The sequence below is a fragment of the Musca autumnalis genome, unplaced genomic scaffold (genome assembly GCF_047663935.1).
Source record: "Musca autumnalis isolate F117 unplaced genomic scaffold, ASM4766393v1 scaffold_3, whole genome shotgun sequence".
Classification (NCBI taxonomy): domain Eukaryota; kingdom Metazoa; phylum Arthropoda; class Insecta; order Diptera; family Muscidae; genus Musca; species Musca autumnalis.
In genome coordinates this window covers 228,695,640-228,718,981 of record NW_027411866.1, presented here as the reverse complement: position 1 = coordinate 228,718,981, position 23,342 = coordinate 228,695,640, and the positions used below count along the sequence as shown (strand labels likewise).

Sequence of the window (23,342 nt, the reverse complement as noted above, 5' to 3'; positions counted from 1 at the left end):
TAAGATATGAAGATAAGTGTTGTGTCGCGTCACTTATAACGAATCAATCGCATTTGTCATATCGCATTAAAGTTCAGCAAAATCAAAAAGACATCAGTTGTGATTTGATTTTCGACGGGCGCGAATTACAAAATTTACATCGAAATAAAAGCGAATCACCAAATTATTGAATAATGATCAATAATCGACACGAAATCCAATTGACCCTGTTGCAGAGTCTTTTGGTTATTTTGTTGTGTACTTTTCCTCCGAGCAATGCAAGTAAGTAAATTAGGAAACGAAATACACAAATTAACTAAATGTTATTACAGAGTGTTGGGAAATGTGTCGATTAAAGTGATAACGTCTCGACTAACTGATTGCTTGTTTTTGTGATTTCTTAACGCGTTGATACTTTGGTTAACACGGGTTATTGTATCAGAGAATATTTCGTTTGTTTTTTTTTTCCTAACACAGTGTGTCTAAGATACGAAGTATAGTAAGAATATATGAGAGAGTCGTTTATGATTTGTTTACTTTTGTTTATGTTAATCACTTTGCATTTTCTCTTTAGTTTAACGGTTGTGTTGAGCATTAATCTTTTACTCAGAAATGATGTTCCCCTCCACTAATGAAGAGAGACAGAGAGTCAGAAATTGACTTCGATTACCTTTTCTGGTATTGGTTTTTGTCGGAATATGTAAATGTGAATATTTATGTGTGTTATTCTCGATGAGAGAACATATCGACACCTCCAAATAATAGTATGCTAAGTCTAAAAAGTGAGTTTTGCAGGAGAAGCTCTCAAAGTGTTGAAATTTTTTTGAACTTCAGTACTATGCTAAGTCAATATTTGTTTATAACTTCTGTTCGGATTGACCGATCATTACCAAAATTTGACAGAATTTAAGTTAAAGGACGTTCGACACCTCCAAATAATAGTTTGTTAATTCTAAACAGTGAGTTTTGCAGGACAAGCTCTAAAAGTTTGGAAATTTCTTTGACCTTCAGTACTATGCTAAGTAAATATTTGTTTATAACTTCTGTTCGGATTGTCCGATTATTACCAAAATTTGACAGAATTTAAGTTAAAGGACGTTAAATATAAAACTGAAAAGAACTTGAAAACATGCTAAGTCGACTTAGCATACTATTGTTTGGAGGCGTCGATTTATTTTAGATCTCATATTAATTTGATGAGACATTTATTGTTGGCTGCGTATGAGTAATGTGCCATATTTTGGACCTTGATTTATTATATTGATGGTGGGTTAATAACTTCGCTTGAAAAACGAAATATGCGCAGAATGTATTTAACAATCTAATCAATCATAAAGTCAATAAATGTTCTGTACGTAACAAGGAAATCTTTCAGATAGAACAGGTCAGGACGTAACTCCATGCGTTTTATAAATTTATAACACGTTTATTGAGAATGTAAAACTGAACATTTCGTTCCAGTAAGAACTTATATTTTCGATAAAAAATATAACAAAAGCAATATTATTTTATTTAATCTGATCTATCAGAGACCTTGAGCTACTTTCGGAATTTTTATACCCTACACCACACAGTGGTAAGGGGTACTATGTCTTTGTGCATTTGTATATAACATACAAAAGGAAACGGAATAGACCCATAGTTCCTTTTAGGGATATACATATAATCACTTTCTGAGTCAATTTATGCGTCTGTCCATGTATTTTTGTTCGCAACATACAGGTCGCATTTTTTGTCCGATTCAGCTAAAAATTGGGAACTAAAACTTTTTTAGCCATAGGAAGAACGCTATTGCTTTTGGTGAAAATCGGTTCAGATTTGGATATACCTCCCATATATATGTTCGCCCGATTTCACGTATTTGCTGCACCAAACACGCTATATACGTCCGATTTCGATGAAATTTGGAATGTGTGACTGAATTCAGTCTAGAAATAAATGTGCCAAATTATATAGAAATCGGTTCAGATTTATATATAGCTCCCATATATATTTTCGGCCGATTTCACGTATTTTCTGTACCAAACACGCTATATATTTCCGATTTCGATGAAATTTGGAATGTGTGACTGAATTCAGTCTAAAAATAAATGTGCCAAATTATATCGAAATCGGTTCAAATTTGGATATAGCACCCATATATATTTTCGGCCGATTTCGTGTATTTTCTGCTCCAAATACTATATATAAGTCCGATTTCAATGATATTTGGAATGTGTGACTGAATTCGGTCTGGAAATAAATGTGCCAAATTATATCAAAATCGGTTAAGATCTGGATATAGCTCCGATTTATATTTTACATATTCACAGTGGTGTAGGCCATCATATAGCCGGCCCCGCCCGACTTTGATCCTTTCCTTACTGGTTTTCTTCAAAAATATTGCACAATGTTCTGACAAATGGCCACCGGCGAAACACTGTTTTTACCAAAGCAGTTTCCGGTGCCCACTGTAGCTCGAAAACGAATAGATCGATCAGCATATGTTTTTGTGGGATCATTAAGAACCTAATAATCAAGTACTTAAGCCAAACGGAATTAAAACAAGTAAAAAAGTATCAGTCGGCTTTGCCGATATAGATATACCCTCAGCCTATGTCTGGGGTGTTTTCAGAATTTTTTGGCCCTTTTTGTACATTTGAACTTGCCGACAAAAATTTTGATTACGATTAAAGTTAAAAAGTGTTACGGAGGAGGTACTTCAAGGAATGGTCTGACATAGAGGAATATATGTAAATGGATCTTATTTAGGGAGTCATATGTTTTCGATATATATCAAGCCCACTAGTCATTTCAGTGGGTCATTGTATAAATTTTTGACCAGTATGCCAGGAAGCATGGACTTGTCCACGAATAACATAATATCGTTCTAAGTAGGACAACAACGAACACCATTGGTATACATTTACAAACGATCTTCGAACAGAGCCTTAACTGCACTTTGGCACAAACGTTGAACTTTTGTGGGAGAGGTACCCTAAGAAGAAGACCTATATGAGTCATTTCAGATGCTAAACTAAATTCGGACAAAATAATAGGATATCCAAAGTTTGGACCACATTGGTTGGTCGGTTCGGGAGTTGTCGTACTCTCCATCCACTACATATGGTGCCATAGCGGTTTTTTACCCCTTTCGGGCTGTTTTCTAAAGAAGTATGGACTTGCCTCTGAAAAAACTTTTACCGTCGTAATTGAGGCACCAAATTCATTCAATTAAACTAAGTTTGAACAGCAAAACCGTTCGAGAGTTATTTTGCGCTCCAAACACTAAACACGGTGTCGCAGGGGCTTTTTGCACCTTTCAGGCTATTTTCTCAGGAAGTATGGACTCGCCCCTGATGAAACTTTTACCGTCGCACAGTGTTGCCGCGTGGACAAAAATCAAAAAATGTGATGTTAACTTTTACATATGTTTATGTTTTTTTCTTACACTAAACACATCCGATACAAGGTATCTGAAAGAATTTTGTCGATATGTGCATCCATAATGAAGTTATAGCTCTTTAAATATGAAAAATTTGTCCCAGGTAATCTAAGGCGATAATGATATGAAAATAAGGCGACATTTAAAATAAAATTTTCTGAAAAATTTGTTGATAATACTAAAAGTTTTGGATGGGGATTTGATGAGTGGGCTATAAATATAACGTTTTAGTACAAAAAGTTGACATTAACTGCACATGGTCAATGTACCGTTATCAAGAAATCAAAATTTAAATTTGATAAAAAATTAAAAATTCTTAATATTTAGTAGAGCAGATCTTTTGATTGCCACCTTGGCTCCTGTTTTCCTTTAATTAGACATATCTTGCAAATCAAAATGTGTAAAAACATTTTGCCCATCCTTGCAACCTTCTGAGATATATCGGTTCAGATTTTATATAGCCCCCATATATATCTTTTCCCAATTTTGCTACAACTCGTTCAATTTTGATCGAATAGCCTTCAAATTTAGTATGTGTTATTTGCTTAGGCTCCTGAGTAGTTTCACCGATTTTAGCAAAAATCGGTTTAGATTTGGATATAGCCCCTATATATATCTTTCCCCGATTTTGCTATAATTCGCTCAATTTCTGATGAATAGCCTTCAAATTTAACATGTAATATTTTCTTGAGCCCCTGAGTAGCTCTACCGATTTTCACAAAAATCGGTTCAGATTTGGATATAGCCCCCATATATATCTTTTCCCAATTTTGCTATAACTCCGTCAATTTTAATCCAATAGCCTTCAAATTTGATATGTGATATTTTCTTAGATCCCTGAATAGGTTCATCGATTTTCGTAAAAATCGGTTCAGATGTGGCTATTCGATCAAAATTCACCGAGTTATAGCAAAATCGGGGAAAGATATATACGGGGGCTATATCCAAATCTGAACCGATATGGACCAAAGTTGAAATTTTTCATTCCTATGCCCTTACAAGTACTTGTGCAAAAATTCATCAACCAAGGTCAACTCCTTCTATTTTTGTCCACTTTTGTATGGAAGCGGCAACACTGTGCGTCGTATGGACGGTCGTGAACACAAGTTGTTACAACAAAAATGAAAGCGATTAGAGAGCAGGTCTTAAACTGAACTTATCCGAAATTTTGTGTGGGAGGTACCCGAAGGATTGGACCGATTGAGTCCATATTGGAACTTAATCTAAGTTTGGTAGAAATTTAACGATGTGCAAAGTATGGACCATATCGGTTATTCCCTCCAAGAGTTATCGTGGGCACAAATTTTCCGAACACTTTTGAACTGTTGTGGGGGAGGTACCGGAAGGAGTGGACCGATATAACTCATCTTCAAACTTAAACTAAATTTGGACAAAATATTGCGAAAGCCAAAATTTAGACCAAATCGGTTCATCCGTTGGAGAGTTATCGTGCGCTCCAGCCAGCCATACAGACAGACGGACGGACGGACATTGCTAAATCGACTCCAAATTGTCTGAAACACATTTCGTCCAAACATACTTGGGGTCTAAAACCATTATTTCGATGAGGCACATTTTGCCCGTATGAAATTGTATATACCCTCGTTAGCATAAATGCTGAGGGTATAGAAAAAGATTCCAGCTCTGTCCCTACACCCAACAACAAATTGAGTACCATTTAGAAATTTTTCGTATAATTATGGTACGTATTTCGACAACCATATATTTCAACCCTACACTTATATTAATAGAAAATAATAAAAGTAATCTTGATTCCTAATCTCAGGAATTTAATTTATGCGCTCATTCAATACCAAATTGTACCAAACTTAGAACCATTTAGTACTTTCCATACCCATAAGTACAATTTGCTGAAACTACCCCAATGCTTCACTTTAATATCTTAATTCCAAATTTCAGGATTTCAGCTCTATCCGTTCGCTCATTTAATACTTTTCGTAGCGATAAGTACGATTTCCAAAACTTCCTCAATCCCAATAGTAATCTTAATTCCAAATTTCATGATTCTAGCTTTATCCATTCACCCAAATACAAATTGTACCATTTTAAATTTTTAAAACTCCCTCAGTGCTGCACAGGATTGCAGGATTCCAAATTTAACTGTACCAAATTTAGTTCCATTTTGTACTTTTCATACCCATAAGTATGCATTTCCACAACTTCATTAATCCTACATTCCAGTAATAAATATTAATACCAAATTTCAGGATTCCAGCTCTATGCGTTCGCCCATATTCAAATTGTACCAAATTTAGTATCATTTAGTACTTTCCGTAATTATAAGTACGAATTTCTAAAACTACCTAAATCCTACACCCCAATAGAAATCTTAATTTTAAATTTCAGGATTCTAGCTCTATCCGTTCACTTAAATCCAAATTGTACCAAATGTAGTACTTTCCGTACCCATAATTAGGAATTTCCAAATCTACCTCAATCCTATACTGCATCATTAATATTAGTTTCATATTTCAGGATTCTATTTCTATCAGTTCACCCAAATCATAGTTGTACTAAATTTAGTACCATTTAGTACTCTTCGTACACATAAATACGACTTTCCAAAATTACCTCCATATCTGAATCCTACACTCCAACAGTAATCTTGATTCCAAATTTCAGGATTCCGGCTCTATCCGTTCACCCAAATCCAACTTGTACTAAATTTAGTGTCATTTAGTAGTTTTCGTACAGATAAGTACGAATTACCAAAACCATTTCCTCATATCAATACCACTTCCCAACCTTGATTCCCATGCCAAATAACAAGATTGTAGCTATATCCGTTAAAAATACACAATTGATACAAAATGTAGTAATTTTTAGTACTTTTCGTACACTTGTGGTTCGAATTTCCAAAAACAATTTGATACATCTTTCTAACTCTCCATTAGTGACCCTCATTCCAAATTTCAGAATTCTAGGTCTTCCCTAATACAAAGTGTACCATATTTAGTACCTTTTAGTACTTTTCGTACCCTTCCAGTTCGAATTTCCAAAAACCCAGCCTTATCTCAACACTACACACCAACAGCAACCCACACTTAAAAAAATCTGTCAGTCACTCACTCACTCAGTCATCACTAATCTCTTTTATATACATATAGATTGTTATACCCTCAGCGTTTATGCTAACGAGGGTATATACACTTTCATACGGGCAAAATGTGCCCCATGGAAATAATGGTTTTAGACCCCAAGTATGTTTGGACGAAATGTGGTTTAGACAATTTGGAGTCTATTGAGCAATGTCCGTCCGTCTGTCTGGCTGGCTAGTGCGCACGATAACTCTCGAACGGATCAACCGATTCGTTCCAAAATCTGGCTTTCGCAATAATTCGTCCAAACTTAGTTTAAGTTCGAAGATGGGTTATATCGGTCCACTCGTTCCGGTACCACCTCCACAAAAAGTCAAAAATGTTCGGAGTTTGTGCGCACGATACCTCGTGAAGGAAGTAGCTGATTTGATCCGTACTTTGCACATCGTGAAATTTCTACCAGAGTTAGATGAGGTTCCAATATGGACTCAATCGGTCCACTTCTTCTGGTACCTCCCACACAAAATTTCGGATATGTTCAGATTAGGACCTGCTCTTGAATCGCTTTGATTTTTGTTGCAACAACTTGTCCATACTTCCTGAGAAAATAGCCTGAAAGAAAAGCCCCTGTGACACCGTGTGTAGTGGATAGAGCGCAAGATAATTCTCGAACTGATCTGCCGATTTGGTCCAAAATTTGGCCTTCGTAATATTTTGTCCAAGTATAGTTTAATTTCCACTCCTTCAGGTACCTCCCCAACAAAAGTTAAAAAATGTTCGGAAAATTGTGCGCACGATAAATCTTGAAGGGAGTGACCGATGTAATCCATACTTTGCACATCCTAATATATCTACCAGATATATATATGGACTATATTTGTTTACTCCTTCTGGTACCTCTCAGATAAGTTCACTTTAAGACCTGCTCTCCAATCACTTTGATTTTTGTTGAAGCTATTTGCATTCGCTACCTCCATTACGATGGTAAAAGTTTTTTCAGGGGCAAGTCCATATTTCTTGGGAAAACAGCCTGAAAGGTTTAAAAACCACTATGTAACCATATATGGCTGTCGGAAAACTCTCGAACTGTTCAAACGATTTGGTTCAACATTTGGTCTTCGTCATATTATATCCAAACTTTGTTTCATGGGGCAATACCGGTCCACAACTTCCGGTACTTTCCACCAATATTTAAAAAATGTCACAAAAATGCTAGGAAGATATCACTTGAATGGGGCAACGAATTTGGTTTAAACTTTGGATCTCCTAATATTTTGTCAAAATTTAGTTTAACATCTAAAATGGCCCATATCAGTCCTCCCTAAGGGTACCTCCCCCACAAAAGTTCAACATTTGCGTCTTAGTGCAGTTAATTCCTAATCCACATTTTGTCGGCAAGTTCAAATAGCCAAAAAGGGCCACAAAATTCTGAAGAAATACATTCGATCTGTCCGTAGGTGAAAGTTTCACTTCACATTGGCTGAGGGTATATATCTGTCGGCAAAGCCGACTGACACTTTTTTACTTGTTTTTTTTTTTTGTGCGATCATTGTCTGTTTTCCTTTCAGGTACATTATCAGCAAATGCAACCCAAAGTGCCTCGAAGCCATCTATGGAATCGAAAATCATTGGAGGAAGTCAGATTTCGATAAGCCACGCCAAATATCAGGCCTCATTGCGTTTGGTGGCAATTGAAAATTCTCGTGGTTTTGGCTATGGGCATATATGTGGAGGATCTATTATTAGCCAACGGGTTATACTGACAGCAGCACATTGCCTAATAAAGTAAGTGAATTGCATTTATCTTCAATTTTCTTTCAATATTTAAATTGTCAAAATCATTTCCATTTTTTAGCTACAATACTGATCCCGAAACTGAACGCACTGCTGGAGAATTTAAAGTTGTAGTGGGCTCTAGCCAGCTATATGCCAAAGAAGTTGATATGTTGCAATATCATGTTCAAGAGATTGTTAAGCATACCGGATTCAATCTGACAAGTATGATGAATGATATTGGTTTGCTATTCATTAATGGCTATATACCATGGAATTGGCCAACAGCACAAGCTATACTTTTAAATGACATGGAATTGAATTTCAATGTACCCTGTAATGTCAGTGGTTGGGGTAAAACTGAAATGGTGTGTGCTATCATTTATTTAAATTATGTATATATGGAGATTTTTAATTTTTTTACTCTTCTAGGGTGTTGTACCAAATCATCTCTTATACGCTGAAGTGCGCAGTATATCCTATACAAATTGTGATGCGGTCTACGGTAACATACCTCTCAACATGATTTGTGCTGGGAATTTTGCTTCGGGTGGTGTTGATGCCTGTCAAGGTGATTCTGGCGGTCCTCTGGTCGTTGTCGATCGACAAGTGGGCATTGTATCGTGGGGCATTGGTTGTGGCCAAGCTCTCAATCCTGGTGTATATACAAATGTCTCATTCTATTACGATTGGATTGTTGAGAATAACAGAACATTCAATTATACTTTGTACAAAAATAGTGCTGGAAATTTGAAGTTTTCGTACATTCCACTTGCGATAATTTCAAGTTTTTTATTGTTTTTAAGAGAGTTTTAGGTAAATTTGTTTAGGAAAAAGAAGAATTTAGAGAATAAATGAATTTATTTGAAGAATTTGAAATTAGGAGAAACGTATGATATCGATACACTTTATAATATGCGAAAAGTAAAAAACACAAATTGCAGACATTATAAAAAACATTTTTTTAGATTAATTAGTAAATATATTTGTATGTAAATAATTTAGAGAAATTATAAAAATTGTTATTAATCGTTGATTATCTACAAATAAAATTTAAATTAGACCACAATGACGAAGTCTTTTTTAAGAAAAAAAAAAATATATTTTTAAGAGAGTCCACATCGAATTACGTGTGTGATGTATGAACGGTCCTGACAGGGTTGTAAGGACCTTGAAAGGTATAGCACTGTGTTACAGTTCCCTTGATAAAAATCATAAGTTTGTTTGCGGATTTGTTGTTAGTCGTAGGTAAAAACGTCTGGTCTCCTGTTTTATCCCGGTGGATCAATGACTATGTTTAATTATACCCTCCACCATACCCTCCACCATATGGAGGACGAAATATTCGTCGGAGACCCTATAAAGTATATATTATTGATCAGCATAAAATTCTATGTGGATTTAGCCATGTCTGTCCGTCCGTCTGTCGGTTGAAATCAAGATACAGCTCGCAATTTTAAAGATAGAGAGTCAATATATGGTACAGAAGTTTTTATTACTTGCATGATGGTTGGTATTTAAAAATGGGATATATCGGTCCACGTTTTGATATAGCCCCCATAGAACGGTACCTCCCGATTTTCGGTATTTTTAAGGTTTTAGCTTCATTATACTACCAATATGGCTGAAATTTGGTACGTAGTCTTCTTTAAGGGTATACAACTTTCCCCTAGAATTTTGTCGGTATCGGTCCACACCTTGATATAGCCCCCATAGAACGGTACCTCCCAATTTTCGGTATTTTGAAGGTTTTAGCTTCATTATCACACCGAAATGGCTGAAATTTGGTGAATAGTCTACGTTGGTGGTATAAAACTTTCCCCCAGAACTTTGTCGGTATTGGTCCATGCCTTCATATAGCCCCCATAGAACGGTACCTCCCGATTTTCGGTATTTTGTACGTTGTGGCCTCAATATTCCACCGAAATGGCTGAAATTTGGTATTTAGACTTCGTTGGGTGTACTCAAACTTCCCCTTTAAATTTGTCGGTATAGGTCCACGCCTTCATATAGCCCCCATGGAAAGGTACCTCCCGATTTGTCGTATTTTGAAGGTTGTGGCTTCAATATTCCACCAAAATGGCTGAAATTTGATATTCAGCCTTCGTTGGTGATATAAAACTGTTCGGCAGAAATTTGTCTGTACAGGTCCACGCTTTCATATTGCCCCATTTCCGACTAAAATTCATCGGTATAGGTCCACGTTTCGATATAGCCCCCTTAGAACGGTACCTCCCGATTTTCGTAATACTGAAGATTGTGACGTCAATATCCCACCGAAATGGCTGAAATTCATTATTTAGTCTTCCAAGAGTTATAAATATTCCAGAAGAGTTTTATCAGTATAGGTCCACGTCTTCCTACATCCCCATAGAAGCGTACTTCTTGATTTTCGGTTCTTTTTAAGTTTTAGCCACATTCTCTTACCGAAATATAGGAAATTTGGTATTTAGTCTTCATTGAGTCTAAAAACTTTCAGATATTTGTCGGTATAGATCGGCGTTTTGAAATAGCCCCCATAGAACGGTGCCTCACATTGTTTTACCGAAATTGCTAAAATTTAGCATTAAGTCTTCTTCATACAGGGAAGGAAACTAATTATTCCATTTTTCTTCAATACAACTTTTGGTGGAGGGTATAACAAGTTCGGCCCGGCCGAACTTAAAGCCGTTCTTACTTGTTTTTCAATATCAGTCTTATCTACGCCCATGACCCCACAGTATTCAAGGACGGGCAAACTTAATATCACGGCGGCGGGATCTTCGACACCGGATTGACCCGGAACCACCTGAGTGTGTATGTGTTCGTATTTGTATAGTTTTTCTGTGTTTGGATTAACATATCCCGGATTGTGTGACCGGATTTTTTTTTCCGTACCGGGATGGTGAAAACCCAGGACTAATCTGGATGTATTCGCTTTGTCATATTCGCATTCACCCCACTCAAGCTTCAGTGAGATGTACACGATGTAAGGGACTACGACAGGCAGTATGTTGCTGCATAAATACAACCCCCCTTGATTCGTCGTCTTCATCAAAATACAAGACTCCCCTGCAGTCCCCCAACAGCAACTGCAGTTGCACATAATATTTAACACAATCCCTGAAAATGCATAATTTTTACAAATTAATTGCAATGGACTGCGCTATAAGATCGTGATTGCGGCAGTGCTGGAAACCAAGCTCAACAACAACTTTACGTGATATATCCGGAACTGTTTAACCTCTACCTTTCTGAAATTTCACTCCTTCCAGACGGCGCAGAGATCGTAATGTATGATTGTGCGATCATGGCGTCGGGTCCTATCGTGAATGACACACATATGATAGGTTAAATGTCTACATAGCTGATCTAGTGCAGTTCTTCCATTTGAAGAATATAAAAATATCCGCCGTTAAATCGACTGCCACACCATTCACCACATGGATGGTTGCAGTGAGGTTCCCACTGAATATGGTGGTCGATGGTGCACTAATTCCAACCGAGTCAGTGGCCGGAATCAATGCATCATCGGAATCAGTTACCCCAAAGTTTTGGGTGTAACGTTCGATAGGATCTTTAAGTCGCTCGTGCAAGCCACAGCTATTTGCAATAAGATCAGAAGTGGGAGCAAGGTCTTCAAGTCGTTGGCTGTCAGCATTTGGGGTGCTAACAATAAAATGTTGTTGACCACTTACAAAGCAATAGGCCGGTCTGTGGTAAGCTATGCGGCGCCAGCCTGGTATGCAAATGTTAGCACCATGCATTTGAAAAAATATTCAAACCTGCCAGAATGCCGCCCAGAGTACTGCAACAGTGGACAAACTTCATGGGGAGGCGAAGGTTTTACCTGTGTATCAACACAACAGGATGTTGTCGATGCAATACCTGATTGGGTGTTGATGGACAGACTTCCGCCACTCAGACACATCAGTAGAGATCTTCATGATCTACATAGAGAGGTCCAAAGGTATAAACGAGAACCTCTAGACCAACGAGTCTATCACGCAGGCTTGGACAGTATACCCACTGATAAAGTCGCGTAGACAGAGTAGAGAGATACAGTGCGAATGCCGTACTTAAAGACCACCTCCCATCCATTGCAGCAGAAGAACGCCAGATGCCAAGACAAATACGAGTGTTTTTAGTCCAGTTAAAATCCGGATGATACAACCGCCTTAATTCGTATCGGGTTTGAATTTATGCCACGATACCCAAAACATACCTGGCATACCCGGCATGTAAATTGGGGCCATACGACACGCTATATTTATTTATGGACGCAAACAGTCTAAGTTTCAGATTTTTTTAGTCTGGATACGGAGGATTCAGAACCAGATAACTGATATTTGCGTTGCTCAACAACAACTGTAGTTTACAGGGTACTTAGGAAGGAACACCCAAGTTGTGGATTTTGGGGAATAGCTTTCCTGTTGCACCAGTCTGTTCAATCCAAACCTATCTCGCTCGAACCTGACTCTAATGACCCTTACATAGGATGTATGGGTTAGCTGTCAGGTGTGGAACTGGCGAGGTGCAGATGCATAAAATAGGCATGCCATATATTAATAGGGGCACATTATATACCCAAAATTAGCCCCATTTAGAAGATAATGATGACTTTAATTCTCATCATGAGCTGTGGTAGTCGGTCCTAGGGGTATTGTGAAGGCTGAACAGATTGAAAAATCTTCGATTCGCCCCTACCAGAAATAGTGGAGAGTTCGCAGACATAACCATTGTGTCATTTGGTCCGAGATATGACCAGGAAACTCTCTCTTGGGTCAAACCATTTCTTTATAGTTGTCTCCATCAACTTCATGACCTCTAAACGTTGCACTTTCATCAATCTAGGGAAAAGCTAATTGGCCTATTTTTAATGAGTTGATGTTCGGGTAGCAAAAAGACGGAAATGTTCATTGCTGCAGCTGCTCGCTTTATATCTGTTGTTCGAATACCCGAAGTGAGATCAAATTTCCCAGGAGAGGAGGCAGGGCTAGTAAATGAAAGTGATGAGCTTCGTCGGGCCAACCCTGGTGATCCCAGAGTCAGGGAGGGAATATTACCTCGCATTAAATATTTTTTCTCTACCTTTTTTTGCCACCGTGGTGAAAATTTATGCACACCCTCCTCTCACGCTGAATGCCCCTGTTCTATTCGCAGGCCAAGCAACATCAAATGAGTATTTCAGCCATGTACAACTTCTCTACAAATGGTATCTTAAGATACGCCATTCGGACTTGGCTATAACAGAAGGTCTCATGTAATCGATCTAATATGAACCTGGGTGGACTTGTTGCCCCCCTCTTCGCTTCTGGAATGTTCGTTATATTGGCTGCATATACATACATACATACATATATACATACATACATATATACATACATACATACATACATACATCCCGTAACATCAATGAGTGCACGACGATAAATTTTGGCTCAATGATATGGGACCTACTTTTTTATCGCCGAGTCAAAAACAGCGTGTCTAGCTACACCATGTGTAGGAAAGATTTACATGGCTAAAATTTTCAGGAAATGTAAGGCAACATTACTCTGATGGGATTTGCCACAGCACAAAATTTTGATGTTCTGCTCGGGCATTGAACCGCAGAGTTTCTGAGTGCAAGACGGACGTGCTTATGACTGCACCAAAGCATTTCACCCTGTCGGAATCATCTTGGTAATACCGAAATACAGTCTGTCGCAAAAGTTAGTATACACTGTTGAAACCAAAATGTATTAGGGATAAATATCACTATAACTTATTGAAAACAACAAACAATTAGTTTTATTTGATAGACAAGAAGGTTGTCTTCCGTAATAACAATTAAAAGTGCGGAATATTTGCATACATTAGCAAATGTACGGTTCGAATCCCAAAAATACCAAAATTTATGTCGCAAAAGTTAGTATACAACGGAGAATCCTCGTGGAACTGTGTAAAAAATTCTTGATATTTTTGAACAAAATGAAACTAAATCTGTACTTAAGCTCATAAAGAGTATATTAATTGGTTTTAATGGCAGTTATAGTACTTATAGTGACAAGTCCAACGTACACTGGATCGTAAAATCCACAAAAATTGGTCATCTACAAATACAACAACTGTAGCGACAAAATTCCGGGTGTTATGTCCTGTTTATGGATTCTAAAGCCATGAAATGCTCAGAAAAGCTCTAAAGTTTTAATGTGGGGTGATCTTGATCGAGTTTCGGCTTGTCCTGTTTGAAAAAACGGGAATTTCTTGAAGGAAACCCATACTTTTGAGGCCGTTGTCCTTTTGAAACATGTAATAATCCTTAATCCTTACACATAAAGACTTTCCTTTTCAGTTAATTTTCTCACAAATTATGTCCCTTTTCACATTCCCACCAAAAATAAATAGTAGGAGAACCTCAAGTTCGGGTGTAAGCCCTACAGTGATACTCCACCATCACAGAAGGATATGATAGCTCATTTAAAATTTTAATACAGAGCTTTCTCTGCTGTTATAACGCATGGATTGTGCAAAAACATTCTGAAAAGCTGTGTTCGCTTTACTTAGTACCAAAATACAACTAAATGGATCAGTTAGAAGTAGTTCATTAGACATTAGTAGTACATTAGACATTGGGGACACGAGAAGCATGTTCGATACTGCTAAAAGGCCGGTAGGACAGTTTAACTGTAGGGCTTACAACGGACCTTGAGGTTCTCCTACTATTTACTTTTGGTGGGAATATGAAAAGGGCAACATTTGTGAGAAAATTAACTCAAAAGGAAAGTCCTTATGTGTAAGGATTAAGGATTATTACATGTTTCAAAAGGACAATGGCCTCAAAAGTATGGGTTATCTTCAAGAAATTCCCGTTTTTTCAAACAGGACAAGCCGAAACTCGATCAAGATCACCCCATATTGAAACTTTAGAGCTTTTCTGAGCATTTCATGGCTTTAGAATCCATAAACAGGACATAACACCCGGGATTTTGTCGCTACAGTTGTTGTATTTGTAGATGACCATTTTTTGTGGATTTTACGATCCAGTGTACGTTGGACTTGTCACTATAAGTACTATAGCTGCCATTAAAACCAATTAATATACTCTTTATGATCTTAAGTACAGATTTAGTTTCATTTTGTTCAAAAATATCCAGAATTTTTTACACAGTTCCACGAGGATTCTCCGTTGTATACTAACTTTTGCGACATAAATTTTGGTCTTTTTGGGATTCGAACCGTATATTTGATAATGTATGCAAATATTGCGCACTTTTAATTGTTATTACGGAAGACAACCTTCTTGTCTATCAAATAAAACTAATTGTTTGTTGTTTTCAATAAGTTATAGTGATATTTATCCCTAATACATTTTGGTTTCAATGGTGTATACTAACTTTTGCGACAGACTGTAGTTAGATGAACCGGGGGCTTACTACTGACCAAAGGTCTGAAACTGTAGCCCCCCACATGGTGCTCTAAGTCTGGAAATGGACAGGTTGGTCCCGCTAGTGAGGGCAGACAATGATAACAGCGAAGATGAATCGTACCGATCGGTTTCGCCTTTGATGCCTCTTGTAAAGACATTTGAGGCTTAACTCCTCACCAGCGTTACAAATAGCAATCCAGATACTGATCATCTGCATTAGTTCCGTAAGTAGCACAGTACAGGGCTGCAGATCAGGCTGTCCGATAGGACAGTGCTGGTGGCGCTCTACTTATCAAAAGGCTTTGATAATGTCAAACACTTCTCGCTGTTTGAGGACATCGAACAGACTACCCACCAGCCAAGTTGAAACGTTGCACTGTCTACTATATGTGTGGACGTCATTCGTGAGTGGAATTCAGGAACAGCCGATGCCCCGTAGTGTGGAACAGTTCTTCAAGGATCTGTGATATCTCCGGAACTATTTAACTTAACTTATTTAACCTTTTCAGAATTCCACCCCCTACAGTCGGCATTGAGATTGTTACGTGTGCAGATGATTGTACGATCTTGGTGTCGGGGTCCCTTCCTATGTAAATGTGAAGACCAGAACTCTAGGCTTTTGCCGCGCGAGGAATATGCAAATATCAACCACCAAATCGACGGTCATTTCGTTCACCACAGGGTCTGCAGAGAGAAGCAGAGAGTTGAATGTTCCTGTGTATGGTAACATAATTCCGACCGCTAACTACGTCAAGATTCTAGGGATCACATTTGTCAGTATATTCAAGTCAACGCATGCTACAGCTATCTGCAACAAGCAGAGATGTAGAAACAGGATCCTCAAGTCCCTAGCCAGCGACACATAGCATGCAGACAAAGAAACCTTGTTGAGCAAATACATACAACGTTACAGGTCGATCTGTGGTAAACTATGCGGCGCCAATCTTGCTCTGGTTACAAACATGTACCTATTACAACTAAGTACAATAATAGTTTTGGATATATTTGGTCGAAATTAGTTTTGGACCATTTCAAGTCGATGTTGCCCTGTAAGTCCGTCTGTCTAGCTGGCTGGGGCGCACAAAACTCTCGAACGGTTCAACTGATTTGGTTCATATTTTGCACATCGTAAAATGTTGTCCAAAATAAGATCAAATTCGAAGATGGGCCTTATCAGTCCACACATTCGCTAAAATGGTGCTCACGAAATTTCTCATAAGGGAGTAACCGATTTGGTCCAAAATTTGCACATCGTAATATTTCTTCTAGATGGATCAATTTTTAAATATTGTGTGGGTGTTGCTTGAATATTTCAAAATTTTTCACAAAAGTGCAGTTTAACGAGATGTCTACGAAAACTTTGACTTTTTTGCAGCAGGTTGTCCAAGAGGGTATAATTATTTTCGACGAAAAGTGAAAACTTCATGTGATAATTACCCTAATGGTGTAAACCCTTAAGGCAACCAATTACAAATAAAATATAATTGCGAATTACTCATGAATATCTCGGACGATGTCGATCAAAAATTATGAAATTCCCTGAAAAACCTTGATATAATATCGATATATTTCATAAGCTTCAATACTAAATTAGTTCAAGGTATTACTGCATAGTTAGTTATTTACCCTCTATCATCTACCTTACCATAATAATTCAGCATATTTTGTGGAATACCCATAATTCGCTTAAAACTAGAAACTACTTCTCCATATCATTTATGCCAATGTCAATCACGATCACCATGAAGAATGGTTTATTTTGAGAACATCTTATCAGTGGTGGTCAGTGGCATATACTTGAGCGTTTATTACGAAATCTTTTCGAAGCAGGTTAATGTGAAATACAATAACAACAATATAAATTAGACACATTTAATTACAGATAACTGGTTTATATTAAAAATGTAATATTTATGGTGGGAAAATCACGAAGTGCGAAATTACAATTAATTTAATAAATAAAATGTGTTTGGCTGGACTGGAGGATACCCTTTTTATGACCCTTCCTTGGTGGATTTTTGAAACTAATTTTCATGGCCATACTCTGCTCTATAAACGTAGATTTTCAAAACTAATTTTTATATCGACACACTGCCCATAAAACTAATTTTCATGGCCATAATCTACCATTTAAACCTGGATTCTTCAAACTATTTTTCATGGCTATACTCTGCTCTGTAAACGTGGATTTTTAAACTAATTTTCTTGGACATACCCTGCCCCATAAATGCGGATTTTTAGACTTTTTTCATGCCTACACTGTGCCACATAAACGTTAATTTTTTAAACTAATTTCCGTGACCATACTCCGCACTTTAAACGCGGATTTTTTAAACTAATTTCCGTGGCCATACTCTGTCCTATAAACGTGGATTTTTAAACTAATTTTCGTGGCCAAACTCTGCTCTCCAAACGTGGATTTTTTAAACTAATTTCCGTGGTTATACTCTGCCCTTTAAACGTGGATTTTTTAAACTAATTTCCGTGGTTATACCCTGCCCTTTAAACATGGATTTTTTAAGCTAATTTCCGTGGCCATACTCTGCTCATTAAACGTGGATTTTTTTAAACTTATTTCCTTGGCCACACTCTGCTCCTTAAACGTGGATTTTTTAAACTAATTTCTATGGCCATACTCTGCCTTTTAAACGTGGATTTTTTAAACTAATTTCTATGGCCATACTCTGCCCTTTAAACGTGGATTTTTTAAACTAATTTATATGGCCATACTCTGCATTTTGACGTGGATTTTTAAACGAATTTCTATGGCCTTACTCTGTCTTTTAAACGTGGATTTTTAAACTAATTTCTATGGTCATACTCTGCCCTTGAAACGTGGATTTTTTTAACTAATTTCTATGGCCATACTCTGTCCATTAAATGTGGATTTTTTAAACTAATTTCTATGGTCATACTCTTCCTTATAAAGAGGGATTTTTAAACTAATTTCCATGGCCTGGCAGACCAAACTTTGATATTTTAAACAAATTTTCCAGTTCTATGTATTTATGATTATATTATTCGGATTACCTTATCCCAGAACTTTCTCGCTTCCTGCACTTCATAATATTTAAATATTATTTTGACATTGAACTTTTGACAAACAAACCAACTTCTAGCAGACTTTATCGCACCAGAATGAGGGAAAACAACCGACACTGGGAAATCCAAACTACCTTGAAGCCATTGGAAAACACCCAGTAAACAATAAACCAATCGACATACTTAGAACCCCTAAAGATGGTAGTTACGTTCATATTTTAGATATTGCACACAAAAATTTCAATCAAAAATATTCTCTGATTAGATTAAAAACAAAATCAAGAAATGGGAACGTGGATGGGTGTCTATTTTCCATCACTGATAATCTCCGATCATGTATTAAATATTGTTTTTTTATTTATTTCTTTATTTTATTCTATGGAAAAAAGTTTAAGGTAATAAATTATCATTTCTTTAAGGTATCAGACTTGCTATTGACCAAGCAATAGACCAAAATTTATCATCGATCATTCCATTTTCAGCCATACACGGTAAAGGTAGAACGAAGAAGAAAAATAACTCCGTCTACCATCATGGCATTATCTTGGGTATTTGTGGTGGCCGCCTTCAGCGTTTTAGTTGGACATTCATGTGAGTTGTGGTGGACAGTGTGTGTGCTTGACAAAATTATATTTATGAACTAATTTTAGTATGTGCTCCCCCCACGGATATTATAAGATCCATAAATGAACAAGATCCTCGCATTATTAATGGTACTGAAGCCTCATTGGATAGAACTAAGCATCAAGTTTCAATTCGTCGCCGCTTAAATGATGGCTACTTCTTTGGTACTGGTCATATTTGTGGTGGATCCTTGATCTCGGAGGATGTAGTCTTATGTGCTGCTCATTGCTTTACAGAGTAAGTTTTTCACAAAATGAAAATTAGTTTAACAAAATCCACGTCTAAAGGGCAGAGTATGGCCATAGAAATTAGTTTAAAAAATCAACGTTTAAAGGGCAGAGTATGGCCAGAGAAATTAGTTTAAAAAATCCACGTTTAAAGGGCAGAGTATGGCCAGAGAAATTAGTTTAAAAAATCCACGTTTAAAGGGCAGAGTATGGCCATAGAAATTAGTTTAAAAAATCCACGTTTAAAGGGCAGAGTACGGCCATAAAAATTAGTTTAAAAAATCCACGTTTAAAGGGCAGAGTATGGCCATAGAAATTAGTTTAAAAAATCCACGTTTAAAGGGCAGAGTATGGCCATAGAAATTAGTTTAAAAAATCCACGTTAAAAGGGCAGAGTATGGCCATAGAAATTAGTTTAAAAAATCCATGTTTAAAGGGCAGAGTATGGCCATAGAAATTAGTTTAAAAAATCCACGTTTAAAGGGCAGAGTATGGCCATAGAAATTAGTTTAAAAAATCCACGTTTAAAGGGCAGAGTATGGCCATAGAAATTAGTTTAAAAAATCCACGTTTAAAGGGCAGAGTATGGCCATAGAAATTAGTTAAAAAAATCCACGTTTAAAGGGCAGAGTATGGCCATAGAAATTAGTTAAAAAAATCCACGTTTAAAGGGCAGAGTATGGCCATAGAAATTAGTTTAAAAAATCCACGTTTAAAGGGCAGAGTATGGCCATAGAAATTAGTTTAAAAATCCACGTTTAAAGGGCAGAATATGGCCACGGAAGTTAGTTTAAAAATCCACATTTATAGGACCGAGTATGACCACGGAAATTAGTTTAAAAAATCCACGTTTAAAGGGCAGAGTATGGCCATAGAAATTAGTTTAAAAAATCCACGTTTAAAGGGCAGAGTATGGCCGTAGAAATTAGTTTAAAAAATCCACGTTTAAAGGGCAGAGTATGGCCGTAGAAATTAGTTTAAAAAATCCACGTTTAAAGGGCAGAGTATGGCCGTAGAAATTAGTTTAAAAAATCCACGTTTAAAGGGCAGAGTATGGCCATAGAAATTAGTTTAAAAAATCCACGTTTAAAGGGCAGAGTATGGCCATAGAAATTAGTTTAAAAAATCCACGTTTAAAGGGCAGAGTATGGCCATAGAAATTAGTTTAAAAAATCAACGTTTAAGGGGCAGAAAATGGCCGTAGAAATTAGTTTAAAAAATCCACGTTTAAAGGGCAGAGTATGGCCATAGAAATTAGTTTAAAAAATCAACGTTTAAGGGGCAGAAAATGGCCGTAGAAATTAGTTTAAAAAATCCACGTTTAAAGGGCAGAGTATGGCCATAGAAATTAGTTTAAAAAATCCACGTTTAAAGTGCAGAGTATGGCCATAGAAATTAGTTTAAAAAATCAACGTTTAAGGGGCAGAAAATGGCCGTAGAAATTAGTTTAAAAAATCCACGTTTAAAGGGCAGAGTATGGCCATAGAAATTAGTTTAAAAAATCCACGTTTAAAGGGCAGAGTATGGCCATAGAAATTAGTTTAAAAAATCCACGTTTAAAGGGCAGAGTATGGCCATAGAAATTAGTTTAAAAATCCACGTTTAAAGGGCAGAATATGGCCACGGAAGTTAGTTTAAAAATCCACATTTATAGGACCGAGTATGACCACGGAAATTAGTTTAAAAAATCCACGTTTAAAGGGCAGAGTATGGCCATAGAAATTAGTTTAAAAAATCCACGTTTAAAGGGCAGAGTATGGCCGTAGAAATTAGTTTAAAAAATCCACGTTTAAAGGGCAGAGTATGGCCGTAGAAATTAGTTTAAAAAATCCACGTTTAAAGGGCAGAGTATGGCCGTAGAAATTAGTTTAAAAAATCCACGTTTAAAGGGCAGAGTATGGCCATAGAAATTAGTTTAAAAAATCCACGTTTAAAGGGCAGAGTATGGCCATAGAAATTAGTTTAAAAAATCCACGTTTAAAGGGCAGAGTATGGCCGTAGAAATTAGTTTAAAAAATCCACGTTTAAAGGGCAGAGTATGGCCATAGAAATTAGTTTAAAAAATCCACGTTTAAAGGGCAGAGTATGGCCATAGAAATTAGTTTAAAAATCCACGTTTAAAGGGCAGAATATGGCCACGGAAGTTAGTTTAAAAATCCACATTTATAGGACCGAGTATGACCACGGAAATTAGTTTAAAAAATCCACGTTTAAAGGGCAGAGTATGGCCATAGAAATTAGTTTAAAAAATCCACGTTTAAAGGGCAGAATATGGCCACGGAAGTTAGTTTAAAAATCCACATTTATAGGACCGAGTATGGCCACGGAAATTAGTTTAAAAATGCTCGTGTGTAGGGAAAATCTTCCTAAGACATTTTCATTCTTTTTTCATTATATCTAATCATATTTTGTTTCTTTTCAGTCAAAATGCCTTTGATGGTACCTATTTGCCCGACGAGGATTTTATTGTTGTTATGGGAAATTTGGATCGTTTTGAGAGGAACAACAACACCCTGATTTTCGATATCAGAAAAGTTGTAAAACATCGTGAAATATTCAACTTCTCCACCTATGAAGATGATCTTGTTGTGGTTTTCTTGAATGGCAGTGTTCCAGTTGATCATCCTACAGCACAACCTATTGTTCTCAATGGTGAAGAATTGGCAAATGGCACTGTTTGTCAAGTGACTGGCTGGGGTGTAACTGAAGATGTAAATTTGCCAACATATTTCCTATCCAAAGTTTATAACCAATTAATTTTATTTCATTTTAGGGTTATTCATCGGACCTTTTAATGACCGTCGATGTTCCATATATCCCATCAGATGTATGCCGCACAGAATCTGCCTATTTGGATTTGGTTAAGCCTGGTATGATGTGTGCCGGTTATTTGGAAGGTGAACGTGATGCCTGCCAGGGTGATTCTGGTGGTCCTTTGGTATGCAAAAATGCTCAAGCTGGTATCACCTCATGGGGTAGTGGTTGTGCTCAACCTTTGAAACCTGGTGTTTATACCGATGTTGCCTACTACAAGGATTGGATTTTAGAGAAGGTTGCTGAAAATAATGGCACCCTACCTAAGTTCTCAGGCAATGGCTCAATGTCCATTAACGGTGGATCCATGTTGCTGGCGGTAATTCTTGTGACATTCAATTTGATATTCAAATGGTTTTAAATAAAAAAAAGATTTTTGTGATAAGTATTTAATGGTCGGTGGTAAGTTAATTTCCTCAGGTTAAAAGTATGGCAAGAAGTAGTGAATGCTAATGCTCAAATGCTTTTAATTTCAGAAGATGATATTGGAGGGTGTAGCAATAAGCTTACATAATAGTAATGAGACTACCAAATTATTGAAAAATAAAGGAGACACGTCTTGGTATAACCGGACAAGGAGCTATTGTTCCAACTACGGGGGGATAAGTAAACTTCCGATCACATACAAATACAATTGAACATATATAATCTCCTTAGTTTTACCATTCAACAACATTTAAATGGAATCGGTATCCAAATCTCGACCGATTCCAATATAATTTGGTTAACTTATTTTCAGACGAAAGTCCATCACATCTTCCAAATTTCAAGGCAAGAGACAGACAGACATAAAATATATGAAAACGGGAGAAAATATATATGGAAGTTATATCCAAATCTGAACCGATTATCCCCAATATGGTTCTTCCTATCGGTCTGTTTAAAAGCGGTTAAAAACTTCTTCTTGGATCTTTGTGAATTTTTTCAATTAGATAACCTTGTGATCTTTAAAACAACGGTATAATTAGTTTGGGGGAAGGTCATACTTCTTGAAATGATTCAACCTCCAC

At 36.9% G+C, this 23,342-nt stretch overlaps 1 protein-coding gene across 1 annotated transcript; it reads left to right on the top strand.

Moving 5' to 3' along the window:
• Nucleotides 1-22,693, top strand: LOC141398450 (transmembrane protease serine 9). The gene is made up of 8 exons (XM_073975732.1): nucleotides 1-261; nucleotides 8,031-8,247; nucleotides 8,318-8,603; nucleotides 8,668-9,045; nucleotides 19,117-19,258; nucleotides 19,318-19,528; nucleotides 21,941-22,229; nucleotides 22,292-22,693. The coding sequence occupies exons 1-8, from the start codon at nucleotides 174-176 to the stop codon at nucleotides 22,691-22,693; spliced, it is 2,013 nt and encodes a 670-aa protein (XP_073831833.1). The 5' UTR covers nucleotides 1-173.
• Nucleotides 22,694-23,342: the final 649 nt, after the last annotated feature.

Excerpts from the sequence above, each read along its gene's own strand:
- LOC141398450 (XM_073975732.1), top strand. The coding sequence starts at position 174 with ATGATCAATAATCGACACGAAATCCAATTGACCCTGTTGCAGAGTCTT. Across the intron at positions 8,604-8,667 it reads GTTGGGGTAAAACTGAAATG|GGTGTTGTACCAAATCATCT; the intron begins GTGTGTGCTATC and ends TTACTCTTCTAG. Across the intron at positions 19,259-19,317 it reads CGTTTTAGTTGGACATTCAT|TATGTGCTCCCCCCACGGAT; the intron begins GTGAGTTGTGGT and ends AACTAATTTTAG.